The sequence below is a fragment of the Emydura macquarii genome, unplaced genomic scaffold (genome assembly GCF_026122565.2).
Source record: "Emydura macquarii macquarii isolate MOO-44397 ecotype Brisbane River unplaced genomic scaffold, CSIRO-AGI_Emac_v2 contig_499, whole genome shotgun sequence".
NCBI lineage: Eukaryota > Metazoa > Chordata > Testudines > Chelidae > Emydura > Emydura macquarii.
The window spans coordinates 3,361,590-3,379,368 of NW_027130636.1; the positions used below are offsets into that span (position 1 = coordinate 3,361,590).

At 47.2% G+C, this 17,779-nt stretch overlaps 1 protein-coding gene across 1 annotated transcript in view; it reads left to right on the forward strand.

The window, feature by feature from the left end:
* The first annotated feature begins 546 nt into the window (after nt 1-546).
* ETV5 (ETS variant transcription factor 5) overlaps nt 547-17,779 on the forward strand; it is a 34,112-nt gene continuing 16,879 nt past the window's right edge. Inside the window, exons 1-6 of the mRNA XM_067538744.1 lie at nt 547-650; nt 788-875; nt 996-1,043; nt 1,144-1,194; nt 13,154-13,283; nt 14,224-14,511. Coding sequence (XP_067394845.1) covers nt 606-650; nt 788-875; nt 996-1,043; nt 1,144-1,194; nt 13,154-13,283; nt 14,224-14,511 — 650 coding nt within the window. The 5' untranslated portion in view covers nt 547-605. The remainder of the gene's footprint in view (nt 651-787; nt 876-995; nt 1,044-1,143; nt 1,195-13,153; nt 13,284-14,223; nt 14,512-17,779) is intronic.

Below are 17,779 nucleotides of genomic sequence, written 5' to 3' on the forward strand. Positions count from 1 at the left end.
CTTCCATATTCGTTAAGTAAACTAGGACTTACTTTCCATGGACTTGTTGCTATTTATAACTATCTTTTAGCCATATAGAGAGAAAATATTTGTACTCTGGGCAATATGATCTCTCCCTTGTAATCCATGCCTTTGCCCATATGCTTGCTTTTAAGCAGTTGTAATCAATCATTAGTGAGGTCACAGCAGTTTCCATAGGAACTCTGTGACATCAGAAACTAAAGGTTACGACCTCACTGTTCAAGCACGAAGTTAGGCTATCGAGGAGAAACTTGTGAATGAGGATGATCAATCATAGCAAGTTAATTGGCAAGGGGGAAAATATCAGAGAGTAAATGGATTAGTCTTTAAACATAGTGTGTTTGGTGCATGTTAATTGAGCACAGCAGTTAATCTTTAAAGCTTACAGGCGGTGTTCTTTCCATGCCATTAGATAAGGAGAAGCCTGTTCAGGCTTAAAGACAGATCTTGATTCTTTGCGTCTCTTTTTTTTGTTCCTCAGTGTTCAATTGGCCATAGTAGGAACTTGAAGAAACCCCTCTTTCTCTGGAACTAGCTTCAATGCTGAAAACATTTCAGGGGATACTAAAGATATTGAAAGCACAATGGATGGTTTTTATGATCAGCAGGTCCCTTTCCTGGTTCCAGGGGTAAGTCTTGTTTAACTCTGCCTCTTGAGTACTTTTTTGTTCTTCATCTCTCTTTATCATAAGATTTCTCTTCCTTTGTCTGGCATGTGCCGTCTCCGGTAAGCTTGCTGTGAAATAACGTGGTCTCTTTGCTTCAGCAATCTTGTACAGAAGAATATCGAGGCCGGCCAGTGACTGACAGAAAAAGGAAGTTTTTGGACACTGATCTGGCACATGATTCAGAAGGTAGTTAAGTTTCCCCTTCTTCATTAGGAGTCGGTTTAAGTTGCCACTGCTACCTTTTTTCTCCAGATAGGCCGAATCTTTTTGTGATTGTCATGCTTAATTTTTTTTATTCTGTTCCAGAATTGTTTCAGGATCTCAGCCAGCTTCAGGAGGCTTGGTTGGCTGAAGGCAAGTCTTCCTCTCTGCCTTTTTTCCATATGTAATTTTCTAATGCGTGTGCATTTGGAGCACCTAAACCATTTTACAACCACTTTTTTTTTTTTTCCAGCCCAAGTTCCTGATGACGAACAGTTTGTCCCGGATTTTCAGTCTGATAACTGTAAGTAACTCTGTAGTTTTATTGTATGTTTTGCTGTGAAATGCTTTGATTCTCCCGTAAGATAAACATTATACAAAATAACATGCTTCTTTTAGTTGTTGTCTTATTACCACAAAGTAAAGGTAGCTGTTTTCCGCACTAACTCATGTAACTGACTAGAGTTAAGAAGAAAGTAGCAGACAGACTTGCATGGTTTTGATTCCTCAAGATGAGGAAGATGACTTATTTCCAAGTATTTTGTCTTTACTAAATAGCTATGTACAGATATTTTAGCATCTGTAGGATTATCTGTGAACTCTGATCTCTGGGATTCTTTTGAACACCAACTGATTGATTGTCCATAATACAATAGCTTTTAAAGTCAAGTTGATAGGAGCAAAGGTGCAGTGCTTCTTGCTTAGCTAACATCTCTCTCTGATGGCCTTGACAGTCTTGGAGCTTTTATAATTGTAGCCTAGTGAGACTGTCAAGGGCGAAGCTGACTGGTGAAACTTGAGCTGCGCTGAGCAGCATTAGGAAGCATTAGTCACTGGCAAGCAGACATGTTTAAGAGAAGATTGGTGAAAATGCAGTCCCTAGTGAATTGCATCAGAGAGAGGATTGTTCCTTAGTCACAGAGCATGATAGAAAACACCTGAGCCAGTGAGGGTTTCTATTTTTTTTCCCCTTTCTATGCAGCAAGCTGCTTGTGTATGTATGTTCTCTCTTTGCATATTTTGGACTGACCATGCTGGCATTAGAGGCTAAATAAAAGCAGGATGTTCTTGGATTGTTAACTGCAAACATAAATACCAGCTTGGTATTTATTAATAGGCCTTTGTACTAAGTCATACTGCTACAGACTGTAAAGGAAATCAAATTTAGCCTGCAGTGGAACAGATTCTTCACTTAAACTTTGTCACAGCATGCAGTAGAGTATTTTATACTACAGTAAATGCATGTTAATTATTGCTCTTTGATTACTTCTAAGTGAGTGGGAAGCTTGCCATTAAACTGCTCCAGACAACCAACATTTTTACTTTCTTTTTTCTCTCCGCCTTGAGATAAAAGGCAGGCCTGGAGTCAGAAACAGAGGTCTGTGTTGACATTCTAGCCCAGCCCTTCCAGTTTTCGCCTGGAGCAGTATAAACTGCAGTGTATGTAGGAGGGTGGTTCTTTTGGCAGAGGCTCTTTCAAATGCCTCTCTGCAGCCTTATTTCTTTGTAACCTGAAGAGTTTAGAGAGAGACGAAATGGCCACTCCTGGTCTCTGGGGTTTTCATAGCGAGGTGCGAGAAATAAGCTTGTGGGTCAAAGAGGCTTGTCTGGGGGGCATGGGCAGTTAAAATGCATCCTGCCTCTGCAGAAGACTACTTAAACTACTTGATTAAAGAGGAGTTTCTTGTTGAAATGAGTCTGTCCCGGTAACTCCAATCTACAACTTGGTTTCATGATGTAGCAGCACTAAAAGGATTTAATTTTTCTTAAGGATAAGGCAGTTTATCCTTTTTGCCCTTGATACCTAAAAGGTAGAGGAGGAAGAAGTGGTGAAAGCAGGGATGCGGGGGTTACTCTGTATGCTCTCAGTGCCACAAACTATCCTCATCAGTGGAAACCCTGTGCTGGCCCAGAGCAGCTTGCTGCATTGGTGCCTACACGTTAATTGAAGTGAGGGGTTGGGAGAAATTCCCGCTTCCTTAAGAAGAGTCAACAAAGCAACACTCTGGGCAAGCAGGCAGGACCTGAGCCTGTGTTGGGGTTCTGCCAGGCTTTCTGTGGCCTGATAGAGATGAGAAAATAGGGAGGGGGCAGAAACCTGCAGGGGAAGCAGTGTGAGTTGGGGATGCACTATCACACTGTTGGCAAGGCTGGCTGGTAGCAGCCAGGACTGGCTTCTGTCTCCCTCTCTCCCCCACCTGTTAGAGGGACAGGAGAAAACTGAACTGTCTCCTAACGGGGCTGGCTGGGACTGAGGAGTATCGGAACAGTTTCCTGGGTTTAAAGTGGCTCCTGGCTTAGAGAAACTTCCAGAATGTACCCTTGCAAGGAAAGGTTGCTTTTGCTAAAACTTTGGTAGCTTTTCTTAATCTTCGCTGGCCTGTAAAAGAGGGATATAAATATTACAAATTGTAAAACCTCATGGTGGGGCCTGGACTGCACCAGTGTGCATCATCTTTTGTGCTGGACGGCAGTCTTGTGCTCCCATCGCTTTCCTTTTGTAGGCTCAATGGACAAGAAGTACTAAGAGGAGCATAAAGAGCACTTGTATTTCAGTGCCTATTAACGCCTGGCGACACGGAGAGATGCAAGAACTCTCTAGTCTGTGTTTCCTATTGCACGTGCAGTCTTTGGCATTGAACCCAACTGCTGTATTACTTAAAGGGACGCTGTCAACCCAAATGACATATTTGTCCTTATTTTTTTTTTGTTAAGACTGGGTGAGGACTTTTTTTTTTTTTTTTTTTTTTTTTGCTGTGTTTCGTGGATTTGACAGTGCTTTGTGTGGTGTCAGTTTTGCTTCATCTTGCCGGTATGCAATAACATGACATAATACTCTTACAAAGTGCTGTAGGTGGAGCTGACAAGCCGCCACCACAAGAATGATGGGGTTCCTCCACAAAAATGCCTCTCTGGAGGACAGAGTGTGATCCTCCCTGCACACAACGCGCTCAGTTCTGTTGCAAACATTATGTCTGTTCAGTGCTGGTAACCTCTGAATTCTCATCATTCGCACCTTGCCAAAAGTTTTACAATGCATAGAAGGCTTCTTGAAGAGAAGCCGCTAGCAGTTTTTGCTATTAATTTCACAGTAACTGAGATCATCTCAAACACATTCCTCTGAAGATTTTCTAGAACAGCAAACTGGAGTTTCATCATCTAATGGGTGACGGGGTCACTGTAACATGTTGTATCTAGGCTTAGAAGGATTTGGTTTTTTAATTGGCAAATGTTGTTGGTATTCCTCGATTTCACCATACACACAGGCTGACAAATGTGTCCCTTGATAATAGAAATTTACAGCGAGGCAAAGTAAGAAAAATGGTACCTGAGAACTTTAGTTTGATTTAAGGATATTTACTTTGTATATTTTGACATGTGATGTTGACAAATTGTGTTTTTTAATGGTTATAAAACTTTAACTCTTTGAATCTCAATGTCAACTGGCATTAAATAATTATTCTGACACCTGCCAGAACTTCTCTCAGCTGTGAAAATTAAAAAAAAAAATGCTTAAAACCCATAATTTTGCACAACTGCAAAAATATAAATCAGTAAATTGAAAAATGCTTGAAAATCAACATTCTGTTGAAATTATAAATATAAAAAAAATTGAATTCTGCCAAGCCTAGTTGTATCCTATTATAATGTGTAGGAGACATAATCTTAGGGGAAAAGCTCTCCTCTGCTGGTTAAGGGAGCCATTGAGCAAAAGTTCCCCTCAGACGTTTGAGCATCCAAGGCTGAATTCCTGAAGTCTTTTCACCAAGACCCTTTCCCAGTTGTAGGATGCAACATTCATCTAATAGCAATGGGTGAAGGGGGATGGGCACAGAGCCAAGGGTTCCAGTATGTGGTTGGAACACAGTACTGAGAGATGGGACTCCTGCAGCTTGTTCTTTGACCTCAGCATGTTAAGGCTCTGTTCCTGCAGTGAGCTCTGTATGTGGAACCTCACTCCCTTCATTGACGCTCCACGGGGATCTGCTGCTGAAGGATCGGGGCCAAGCTATCTAAAGGGCTATTACATTTATGGTGTTCTTTTAAGCATCAAAGTTTGTGGTAAGCAAGCTTTTCCCTCGGGCCCAAGGAACACCTTAAGTCATTAAAGCAAATAACGTCATACTGCTTTCGCTTCAGAGGAGAGATGGTTTTAACCACAAAACCAAGAAAGCCATCAGATTGGTGTTCTGTTGCATGCTCTGCTGTAGATTTGCTGTGCGATTCCCCCTTAGGCATGTCCCTGAATGTCAGCACCCTGAGAATTAAATAAAGCCTGAACGGGCACAGAGTGGCGAGATGTGCGACCAAAACAGACGAGCACCGTGGTGCTGGACATGCCAGAAATGCACAGGTCTTGTGCTGTTTACTTGTATTTCTCTCAGCATGGACAGCTGAAGTCAGTGGAGTCAGCCAGTCCTATTGTACAGTGGTCAGTGCTTTAATATATTGGTTGCAATAATGGCAAAAAAAAAAGTTCCTTTTGTTTATTGGCCTTGGATTTTTTCACAGCTTTGTTTCTACAGAACCTAAATTTGGGCAGAAACTTGAGTCAACAGCATCCTGTCAAAGTCAGTACAATGGATGAAAGGGGTTAGGTATGTGTTACTACTACATAGGTGAATAGAAGGATTTGAATCAGGTGTCATTGAACTAACTTGTGAATGGCTCCTGGTCTTTTTTTTTTTTTTTTTTTTTTTTTTTGCACAGTAGAACATCTTTGTTCTTCTTTCTCATCCCCTCTGGCGAGTCAGTACATGAGGCATGTCTAGCTCAGGCTTCTAAAAGTGGAGAAAATAAAAGCCTGAGGTTGACATGGAACTGAGCTGTGATGAAGTTGAAGGCTTCGCTTTAGGGTAGCTTGAAAAGTGTCATTCTCTCTCCTCCACCCCACCCCTTGAACTCCTTGAAGAGACAAGATGTGATCAGCTGTAGGGCTTTGGATGGGACTCTTGCGCTGAATCTTTTGTAGGCTTTTTTTAAGGCCAGAAGGGGTCCCTAAAATCCAGCCCCAGGGATTCTCATCTTGGGGGTTGTAAGTAGCCCTGGAGTGTGTTGCTGCTGCTTTTTCTTTGTGGGGTCCAAACCTTTTCTCTGTAACACTGGAAAAGGTTGGGAACCACTGAACTAGCTGGGCCCCCTGCATAGACTAACACAGGACATAGTCAGCAGGCATCTGCTTTTTTCTTTTCAACAGAGAATCAAATTCTTTTCCACTCGAGGACACCAGCTCACTGCTGCGAGCTAAGTAAGGATTGATGGGGTTGGATGCCAGAATCCACTTTAAAAAAAAAAAAAAAAAGATGATAATAATAACCTAAACTTAGCCTTGTGGAAAGATGCTGAAATGAAGTCTCGAGCATCAAGGACATAGCCAGGCAAGTTGAGTTTGACGGGTAAAGTGGCGGTTTCTGGGCTGACTCATGAAAAGCACAGTGTCAGGCGGCAGGTGAAAAACGTAATCAAATGCTGCAGTGAAAGCTGGGCAGACAGGTAGGTTCCCTTTACTGGTGGCAGCACAGGGAGCCCCGTCCTGCGCTCGCATATTGCTGCCCCAAGGCAAGAGCGCAACGCGGAAGTGGCAGATCATTCACCTGGCCAATTCAAACATGGGACAACACTTGGCAGTTCAATCCTCCCCATGCCATGTTCATGGCTTCATCCCCATAATGGTATGGTGAGGCACAGTCTCTAATCTCCTCTATAGTTAGACTATTCCCTTGCTTTTTTCAGCTTCTAATTATAGTGGAGAACAGTAGAATTGCGAGGCTGGAAGCCCGCTGTCACACGCTCCCTCTCACACTGCTGTTGAGGTATTCAGCACTCCGTCTGGGCCCTGGCGCAGTGAGTGTTTCCCAGGCAGCGCCCCAAGAAGCGGTCCTGTCCTGCTCCTGCCTGAAGGGGCGCTAGGCCAATAATGATTTAGGATCGCTTTGATGATTAGCTCACTGAAAGTTCTCTTATGGGGGCACAGCCTGCCGCGGTGCTGTGTCCTCCCTGCGCGCCGGTTGGAGGGGAAGTGAAGCTGGCCAGAGCTATGGTGGCAGAAATATGCCTCATTGCAAGGCTAGCTTCTGGTTCCAACTCTAATGTGGCCCACGAGAGGCAGTCGGAACAAGCCTTCCTCTGCCATCTGCTTTAGTCCCCTAAAAGCAGCTGGTGACGGTGATTTTTTTTCCATCTCTGCTACGTGGAGGGACCTCTGCAGTTCCGGGAATGCATCTATACGCTGTGGGCCCCGTCGCTTGTGAGGATCCGTACTCCAGAGTTCTCCGGGTTGATTGCAGCTCCCAGAAGCAAAGCAGGACTGCTGAGTTGTGACAGGGCAGAAAGATCCTCTTTCCTTCCAGTTAATAGGGGAAATCGGGGGCGGCCCCAGAGTAGTCTGCTGCTCAATGGCAAGCTGGCGAGGGAGATGCTGGCCCCCAGCAGTTCTGTTTTGAACAAAGGAGTCCAAGTTTAACTTCTTGATTCCCCCTTTAGCCGAAAGGCGTTTCCGGCCCTCTCCACAAGCAGAGTTGCACAATCATGTTGGTTTGGAGCAAACGCTGCAAGAAGCCAAGTTCCTCAGAGCCAGGCAGGCTATTCTGCAGTGTTTGAATTCCTTATGTAAACGCTGCACACAGCACAGGCTTCTCTGTGTGGACAGCTGGTCTCTGTTATGATCTTAAGTGTCGTTTCCCTTTTCTTGAATGGTAGTGCTGAGCTGCGGGGCCTGTTTTTTGTCTCTGAATGAATGGAGCGTTCCAAATTGGTTGTGAATGGAGGGCGGTGCCCGCTTGCAGACTTTTTCAATGAATAACCAGGCCCCATTGTGCTGCTGGCGGAAAAACAACCCGCTCAAACAACACAGCGGCTGTTGGAGAGAAACATGCCTGTGATTGGCAGCTGGAGCATCTCCAAAATATGTTTCCTTTTGCTTTCCCTGCTGCTCCGCCAGGCTGGGCTTAATGGGTGTGATAGTCTCTCCAAGGGAGGTAATTAACCCTTGAAATGCTGAAGGGCAGCATGAATGTACTTGGGAAGAGTGGCTGCTACTTAGAGAGAAGGGCCAGTAAATCTACCATGCGTTGCTGAATGCTTCGGCCTTCATTAGACAAAGGACGGACAAAGACAGCAATTACTCTTCCCTGCCCCAGCTAAAGCACAGTCCCGAGTGAGCAGGAGAAGGAACGGCCCATGGAAGACCAGCTCCATGTGCCGCTGATCACGGCAAATATTTTTAAAATCTAGTAATGGCCAACTTAATTAGCTGAGCGTGGAGCAGACTTGCCTCCCCTCTCCTGATTAGAGAGAGAACTGGGGGAGTGACTTAGCTACGCAGCCTCCCACAGGATTTTTCCACATTGCACCTGCATATGCTGGAGGTCGATGCTGGGGACATTAACCCTTGATGCACTTGGGGGGAGCAGCTAACTAGGCGGGAAGGCTGGAAGCACTTAGTTCAAGACTGGTATCCCGCTGACGCTAGGAGGGGTGTTTAGAGATAATGCTCCACTTCTCATTAGGCCCGGCTGTATGGTTCAGTCACTACCAGCTGAAGAACTCTGACGTACTTGCTCTCCTAGAGTGGCTGCTTTTAGAAATGAATTAGGTTAAGCGTCTATTAGTTGGTTTAAAAAATTATAGATAGTGAACAGACTTTGTGTGACCACATCGGGCTGGGGAGGCAGTGTGAACTGGGAGTGAGCTGGTTTAGGTTTTAAAGGGACACTGTCCTGTGAATTACTCAGGGACATGGGGTTGGTTTTTTTCCGCCACCTTAATCCCTGTTTAACTTCACTTCTAGTGTATTTCCATAAACCCATCTGCAAACTGCAGACAGGCTGGAACTCTGAATTTGTCCCACTCCTATTGGTGCAAGCCCTGCCGAGTTACCTGCCTCTGGGCTCTCTGACCCGCATGGCCCCCTCCCAAAGGAGCAGTAATTAACGCCTGCTCTGTAATTATTGGCTTCATACAGCACCTAAGGGCTGCCTATTTTCTCATCTATTTAACCCTCTGTGTGCCGCCTCTCTTCCCCAACCGTCCACATTGCTTCCTTCCGCATCTCCGAATTAAATACCCAGCCCAGCATCTTCCAGCGGCCAGGATGCTAAGCCGGCCAGGAACTGTTTTGTGGGGTCGGATGGACAGCATTGCTTCTTCAGAGGAGAGGGCAGGGCTGGTCCACATCCCTACCAGCAGCACCTTTGTGGCTCCCTCTTGCCGGAGCCCTCAAGCCTCAGTAGTGCTGGTTCTTCTGCCTTTTCCCTTTCCACAGGGCTGGGGGGATGGTCCCAGCAACTGCAGTCTCTGCCCCCTTTCCTCCCAGAGGGTGTGCAGCGGGAGGTGTGCTGCTGGCAGTTAAAGCAGAGGTTGTTCTAGCAGGACTCATTAGAGCCCCTGAAGGCCTTTATTTCCTGCCCTATAGGGCTCGCCTGTACTAAAAAAATGGGACCCATAATTCTCCGCCAGGGCAGCTGTAGTGTCTCCAGAGCTTGCCTGTTGTCTGACCCCCAATTCCTGGATGCTGTGGGGCGTGCTCAGGGATGAGGTGGTGGGTGTCTATGGAAGAACCTAGAGGCACCCAAGCCCTGGCTATGCTACGCCTTCCATTGGCACGCCCCACGCTCGCCCAGTGTGCATTGGGAAGCTGCAGTGGTGCATGGTCACGGACATGCACTGAGAAGTAAAATCTTCCTCCCAGGCTGACGTCCCAGCCATCCCTCTAGACTGCTTTTGGTGCTGGAGCTAGAACGCTAGGAGACCCGGCCTGTGAACCATAACCCTCCCAGTTTGACAGAGGAATCCTGCAATGGGGAGGAAAGAAGCCAAGGTCCGCACAGGTGTGGGAGGAAGCAGGGGAGAGAGGAAAGTACAAGAGAGCCGGCTGGAACAGAACTCCTCTGTGTTGCAGGGATGGACCTTGTGCCGGTCACTTTCTTTTGGCCAGTAGTTATAGCTCTGTGAAAGAGGTGGAGGCTGCGTAGGTGCATGCTGACCACTGCAATTTGAGCGGCCTAATCCACAGCTGCTGTTATTTCAGTAGGGAGAAATGGGATACTGCTGTCTGGCTTTTAACTTTCAACGTGCCAAGATCAAAGCCACGTTACTGAATGAGATGTGCCCCGCTCCCTCCCCAGTAGACCTTACCCCAGCCAAAACAGCGTATTTACAGTGGCTGACAAACTTCAGCTTCAAAGTCCAGTGGGGAGGGAAAAACCCTGTGAACATAGCTGGATTAGCCCCAGCTTTCCGGGCAGCCTCTCTGGCTACCAGAGCTGGAACAGAATGAGGAGTGTCTTGACCTGTGGAGAAGACGCTAGCTTGCCGATAATGCTTCCTCTAGTTCCTACTATAGAGGAAATGCCTCGAAGTTATCAAGCAGATAATATAACTACAGAGAATAAACCAGATTTCCGATGGGCACTAACTTCTCCCTGGGTTCTCCCTCTTCTGGGTCTGCCTTACTGGACCTTCAGAGCCACGGCACTGGTAAGCCAGAGAAAAGCTAAAATAGCTAGAACTTCAGGAAAGAGGTGTTTCCAGAGCCCGTTCGTGAGCATCCACACTGCTTTGGAAACCTGGGGTTGCAACCGGTGGCTCCGGTTGTCTCAGCCATGCTCATGTGTCCGCACTGCATTACTCAGATCTTCTGACTCGGGTCTGCGGCTTGAGCTGCATCCATGCTGCAAAGTGACAGGGCCTGGCCCTGAGTCACAGTAGGACTCAGACTCTGACCCAGCCCCCAGCAGGGCACTTGGAGCACTTGCTGATCCGATTCGGACTGATGTGTGTGTGGACAAAAGGGAAGCTTGGGCTCAGTGTGGAGTGTAGACAGACCCTCAGAGCAGTCTCTTCACTGCCTTTCCTTCCTCTTTGCGCTCCCCCCTGTGGTAACTAGCTCCCCTGCTTTGCAGAGTGGGAACATGCATGGAGCTAAGCGCCACCAGGCAGACTTTGATGTGGTTATGACATATATGAACCCTTCTGGCAGGCTGCCATCGTGCTGCTGCTTTTACCCCCTTGGCTGCCTTCTCTCGTCTGGAAAGAGCCAGAAAAAACCATCCTTCTGCTTAAACGGCGTTTGCGGGGAGGAGTTGCTCTGTTTCTTAACTCACACCCTTACTTTAAAAGGAAAGCGCAGTAGGCAAATGCAAGCCAACAGCCAGCTGCGAAGAGCAGCACGTGGCGTTCTCCCGGCAGCCCCAGCCAGGGGCGGTGTGACCCTTCTCTTCATGCATTTAGTTAGACTCCCCCACGGGCTGCGGGAAACCCCCTCCGCAGACTTGCTGGGCAGGAATCCTTGTGTTTCTCTTTTCCCTTCTGCATGGGGCAAAGCCGTGCCCAATGCCAGCCGATGGCGGAAGGTATCTCAGGCTATGTCTACACTTAAATTGCTACAGTGGCACAGCGCTCATGCAGCTGTGTAGCCACTCCCTGCATCGATGGGAGGGGTTCTCCTGTCGGGAAAGAATTGTTCTGTCAACCTAGTGCTGGCTACACCTGGGTGGGATAGGCGTAAGGGTGTAACTACATTGCTTGGGGGTGTGGATTTTTCACGATTTAACTGTCTAGTGTAGACCCAACCTTCGTCTCTACTTTTTCTGTGTCGGGGATCAGTTTGGCTGACTGCCATTATTCCACCCACTTCCTTTTAAAAGACATGGAGAAAATCTCAACGGGCTTTTCAGAGAGGTCAAGGCCAGAAGGACTCTTCTAACCTAGTCTGACCTTCTGCATAACATGGGCCTTGTCCAGTTTTCCCACTACACCCAGGGGAACTTGTTGGAATTTCCCATTCTGATCCTCAGCGTGGTTGGTTTCTAGGGCCAGTGGCAATGCGTCGAAGATCGCCTGGGACCAGGGTCAGGCTCAGACTCTTGTTCCACTGGTGACTGTTTCGGTGGCACTCAAGCTCCGCGCAGAGAGCGGGGAAATGTTGTCATTCTCTGTGGCTTTGTGGGCATGGGTAGCACTTGGCTTTCTCTGAAGGTACCAGCCTGCAGGATCCTGACTATTGTTTCTAAGAGCTGTGGGAATTCTCCCCAGCTCTCATTAAAGAATTGTGACCCCCCACACCTAGACATCAGTGATACCAGGACAGGGTGAGAGACTGGCTCCCTACTAGCTGTCACATGCCACCCCAGCCGGGAATGAATGCTGCCCTCCCACTCTTCCAGGCCAGAACGGCGGGGGAGCTCCCATCTCGTTTCTGCATTTCTCCTTGGGGCACGGTGCCACCGCTGGGTGAATTGCATGGATCAATGATACCCATTAACGTCCCTTCCGCTCTTCCTTCCCAAGCCCCTCTCAGCAGCACAGGCCCCCGACCACTCTGAAAGATGGTTTTCCCTGGGGGGTAAAGGGATGCCACCAGTATTCCTAGGAAAGGAAAAGTCTCCTCCATAGCTGATTGAGAGCCAGGGCAGCGTGTGCCCGTTGGCTGGCCCCTGAGCATCCAGCTCTGAACGGCATGGTTGTGCTGCCTCCTTGCTGAGAACAGTCATCCTCTGCTAGCTTCCAGGCCCCTTCCTGGGGGTCCCGTATCCCCGTGTTCCAAGGCAGAGCCACGTGGCAGTTACTAAGGAGGGTCTGGACTGCAATGATGTTGGCGAGGGTCACTTTCTATGTGCGAAACAGAGCGTTGATTCTTGGCCCTCCTGCACCAGTCTGTGCTGAGTCGGGAAGCTCCCAGCTTTCCAGGATGTGCTGGGGCACAGGAGGGTGTGGATTTTTATGTCCTTTATAGAACGGATTACTGCCAAGACGCCTGTCCGCGATCTGAAAACACTAAGGCTACCAGGGCCTGCTCCTTGAAAGTGCCTGGCCAAAACTCTGCCACTGTGTGACATGGTATGTGCCGTTCCTGCTTGGCCGGCTGCCCTGTAGTCCAGGGAAAGCTGCTTTCGATGGTGCAGTACCCAGGCAGCTTCTGAGGGATCCTCTGTGATAAAAGGCAGGAGACGGTGCATAGTTCACCTGCCGAACAGTATGCAGTGATCATACATTGCTGTCACACAACGTTGACCTGAAATTTCAGATTTTAAGTGTAAACATGCCTGAAGGAGAGTGAAATTAGCTGTGGCTACCTAATAGGATTCTGCTCCTAAGCATTGCATTGCACACTATTAGTGCATGCAGTTAAGCGTCGTCAGTATCTGTCCATTGCCTTCTCCCACATGGCTCCATGCTAGCTGAAGTCCATGCCATCAGATTGCAGTGACAGAACGAGAAGCTGAGAGACATGTTAATCACTGCCTTCCCTCCTCTGATTTTAGTGGTACTTCACGCCCCACCTCCAACCAAGATCAAGCGGGAACTCCACAGTCCTTCCTCGGAGCTGTCGTCCTGTAGCCGCGAACAGGCTCTCTGTGCTAACTATGGAGACAAGTGCCTCTACAACTATTGGTAGGTAGAGCTGGGATTCACCCCCATGGCCGCAGAAGGTGGGGGCCAGTATGGAGACTGGGAGACATGGAACCGGGCAGAGCTGGGATGCTGGTGAACCTGGGACCATTTTGGTGACTTAAGAGTCCATCAGAGCCAGATGTTGTCACCTCTGTCATCAGGCTAATGAAAACCCCTCCGGGCTTAGTTAGAGGGGAAATTTGAAAGCGCGCTCACTTTGAGAGCTAGCTTCTTACTGATTTAAATTCCTGAGCCCATGGAGTCAGGCTGCAGAACCTCATGCTCCCTTATGTTTCCATGCACACTATTTACTATTGCAGATTTAAGCAGGAAAACCAACCCTAAAAATTCAATGAGCAGGATATACTTTGGAGAGAAGATGTTTCTTTAGGCCTCTCATATGTTGCTGTGCACCAGGGCAATAGTTTAGCCGTCCAGAGGTCTGTGGGAATCCTGGACAGCGCTGTGCGTGCAGGCGCCTTCAGAATATTGATTTCCCTGGAAATGAAATCTACATGGCTCTCTAAGGCAGAGCACCTCAGCTGTATTTTAACTGAGTGTCAATGCAGGAGAGGTCGGTCCATCAAACAGATCACAGCTAACTCCTGTAAAAGACGCTGAAAACATGCCTGGTGGGGAGGGTGGGGGAGGATAAATACAACGAGCTATTCTTTTTATTTATAATGACTGGGAGCTAAAATTATCTTTGAGCAAAACGTGTTGCAAGTGTTAAAATGGGTCCCTATGACGCAGCCTGTCTGTCACTCTCATGGAGTACAAAGATTCCCTTGGGCCGCAAGCAATTCAGCAGCGATCTTGCTGTCGCTTCCTGACAGCCGTGAAATGCAAACAAGTCTGGGTTGTTCTGAGCAGCAGGGGAAAGCCACACTAATGCTGTGCTCACTACTACATAATGGTCCTCTCCATCTTGTCTTCACAGTGCCTATGATAGGAAGCCCCCTGCTGGGTTCAAGCCATTAACCCCACCCGCCGCCCCAGTGTCCCCCACCCAGCAGAATTCCTCGCTTCCTCCCCCTCCGCCAGCTGCAGCACTTCAGGCCGCTGCCCATGTTGCCCCAGCAGGCCCGTTGCGGGGGGCTCCCTCTGCGTCCGCCCCTCACCCTCTCCAGGAGCCAAGGCAGCAAACGTTCGCTGTGCCCCGGCCACCTCATCAAGCCATGCACATGCCAAAGATGATGCCTGAAAACCAGTATGCAACAGAGCACAGGTAATGAGCGAGATTGGCTTTGTCACACAGCGCGTGCCCAGCGATAAGCCTGGGGCTTTGGGTTCTGAGCACACTTTCCTCATTGGTTTTGCATGTTTGACTTTGGTCTCAGGCATGTGGACAAGTGCGATGCAGTGGATATAGGGTACTTCGATTTTCAGAAAGCCTGTGACAGGGTCCCTCACCAAAGGCTCATAAGCAAAGTAAGCGTGGGAGAAGAGGGAAGGTCCCCTCCTGGGTCAGTAACTGATTAAAAGATAAGAAACAAAGAATAGCAATAAATGGTCAGTTTTCAGAATGGAGAGAGGTAAATAGTGGTGTCCCCCAGAGGTCTGTACTGGGATCAGCACAGTTCAACATACTCCTAAATGATCTGGAAAAAGGGGTAAACAGTGAGGTGGCAAAATTTGCAGATGATACTAAACTGCTTAGGATGTTTAAGTCCAAGCAGAATGTGAAGAATTACAAAGGGATCTCACAAAACTGAGTGACTGGGCAACAAAATGGCAGGTGAAATTCAATGTTTATAAATGCAAAGTAATGCACATTGGAAAACATAATCCCAACTACACATAGCTAATTTAGACTCCATCATTTTCTGTTTCTATTCAAGAAAGATCTTGGAGTTGCTGTGGATTGGAGTCACTCTGAAAACGTCCCCACAATGTGCAGCGGCAGTCAAAAAAGCTCACAAAGTTGGGAATCATTAGGAAAGGGATAGATAATAGGACAGAAAATATCATATTGTCTTTATAAATCCATGCAGATTAAATAATACTGCATGCAGATCTGGTCGCCCCATCTCAGAAAAGATATATTGGAATTGGAAAAAGTACAGAAAAGGGCAACTAAAATGATTAGGGGTATGGAAAAGCTTCCATATGAGGAGAGTTTAATGAGACTGGGATGTGTCAGGTTGGAGAAGAGACGACTAAGGGGGGACATGATAAAGGTCTATAAAATCATGACTGGCGTGGAGAAAGTAAATAAGGAAGTGTTATTTAGTCCTCATAACACACAAACTAGGGATCATCAAATGTAACTAATAGGCGGCAGGTTTAAAATGAACAAAAGGAAGTGTTTCTTCACACTACACACAGTCAACCTGTGGAACTCCTTGCCAGAGGGTGCTATGAAGGCCAAGATTATAACGGGGTTCAGAAAAAGAACTAGATAAGTTCATGTAGGATAGGTCCATCAATGGCTATTAGCCAAGTTAGGCAAGAATTCCTGTCTACCAGATTCTGGGAATGGCAGACAGGATGGATCACTTGATGATTCCCTCTTCTGTTCATTCTCTCTGAAGCACCTGGCATTGGCCTCTGTCGGAAGATAGGATACTGGGCTAGATGGACCATTGGTCTGACCCAGTATGGCTGTTCTTATGCTCTTATGTCTTGCACCATGTGTATTTAGGGGGCGTGGTGGTTAAGGAGGAGAAGTATAGTTTTTCTATGGGGCGTTGCAGTACCTATGGAGTAACTAACATTCCTTCTCCAGTCCTGTAACCAGAGGGATACTGTAAGCTGCAGTGGCTACAAGTGTTCTGTAATACCCCTGGGCTGTATCGCCTATTTCAGTGTTGAACATCAGTCAACTGTCTCCTCCCTAACTCACTCCTAACAGAGAGGGAGCCGGAGGGCTGCCTTCTTCTCCCAAAGAGAAAACAGGGTTACCTCTAACTCGGGGCAGGTCTACACTGCTGGCAAAATTCAGCAGAAGTCAACGGGAGTTACGCAAGCTACGCTGAGTAGCTTGAATAACTCCCATCAACTTTGTAATATCCCTTTAGCGCACCATCTCCACTGCGCTGCACCGACAGGAAATGCGTTCCCGTCAACGCAGCGCTACACTTTTTTTGGAGGTGATTTTAATAGATCGTCTTCTGGATCAATTGAGCAGGTCTTCACTGCCGCTCAATCAATCCAGAACAATCGATCTGATGCCGCCATCAATGTGTACATAGCCTCAGATATAACTGCTCGCTTCTGGAACCCTTCCTTTGCTTTCACATAATACTAGAGAATCCTCTCTCTGGTCTATCTCTTGGATATGTTGCTAGAGGGCTCTTCACTTGACAGTTTGCTTCATTGCCTAACTGATCAATGTTAATATTGAAAACTTCCTTTGCTGTAGTGTACACCAATTACTTGACTCTCTGCAAAGCTTTCTCAGACCTCTTTTCTTTTGAAAAGACACAGGTCAGCAGCCTTGGAGACTCTGAGCTCTTCGGAGAGGAGATATGGCATTAGCAACGATGGTATTCATCCCCACCCTGTCAATTTGTCTCCATCCTATGTCAGGCTTGGGGGGGACTTCCTCTAGGGATGAGATGTTAGTTTGGTGTGTCTGCCCATTTTGCTCTTTAGGCTGATACTGCAGTAAATGTGCTGATCAGTGCCAGTTGTGGGTCTTGTTGTAGGAGCTAGTCACACAGCGATTGGACTGGCACTGCTAAACTAATTTGATTTAGGAAAAGCAGCAACTGCTGGATCACAGAGAATCGGGGTTGGATTTGAACTGATTTTCTAGCGGTGATAAGCTCTGTCTGCTATCCATTCCCACATTGTTTCTGTCTTCACTTACTGATGCCATTAATTGCCTTTCACATACCTGTAGATACCCTTTGGGTATTATGACCCCCTTCCTATCTCTTACCTAGACTGAATGTATCCTATTTTCTTACCACCAAAGATAAATTATTCTCCAAACCTCGCATTGTATTGCTTTCCTCAGAATTCACCAGTTCCTTGAGAACGTTTTTAGTGTGCGGTCCATAAATTCCTCTATTCACAGAGCCAAGTAGATGACTTCTGCATTTTTTTTTTTTTTTTTTTTTTTTTTTTTTGGGTCAGTGGCACTGTTTTTCTGTTCCTGGTAGAAGTTAATGCATGTATGAAAACTGCAGCGCCTTGATCGACTTTTTTTTTTCTTTTTTAAATGGGCTCGTTGCAACGTTTCACTTCCTGCCAGGATCTCAGCTGCTTTCTTCCTTTCTGAGAACATCGGCTAGTGGCGCCAGCGCGCTACCGTGTCATTCACATGGCGTTGCCAAAACTTCGGGCTGAACGTCCTCAGCCCGCGTCTCACACACCAAGCTCTGTGGATGATGTTCTGGACATATTCAGTGTTCTCTTTATATAGATCTCTGCAAACCAAGGCAACATCCCTAACACTTGTCTTCTCCCCTTCGCTCCAATTTTCCAGCAACACAGAACCAGATGCCAAGGCCCTTTCTCCAGTACCGCTTGCTCACTCATCTGTAGCT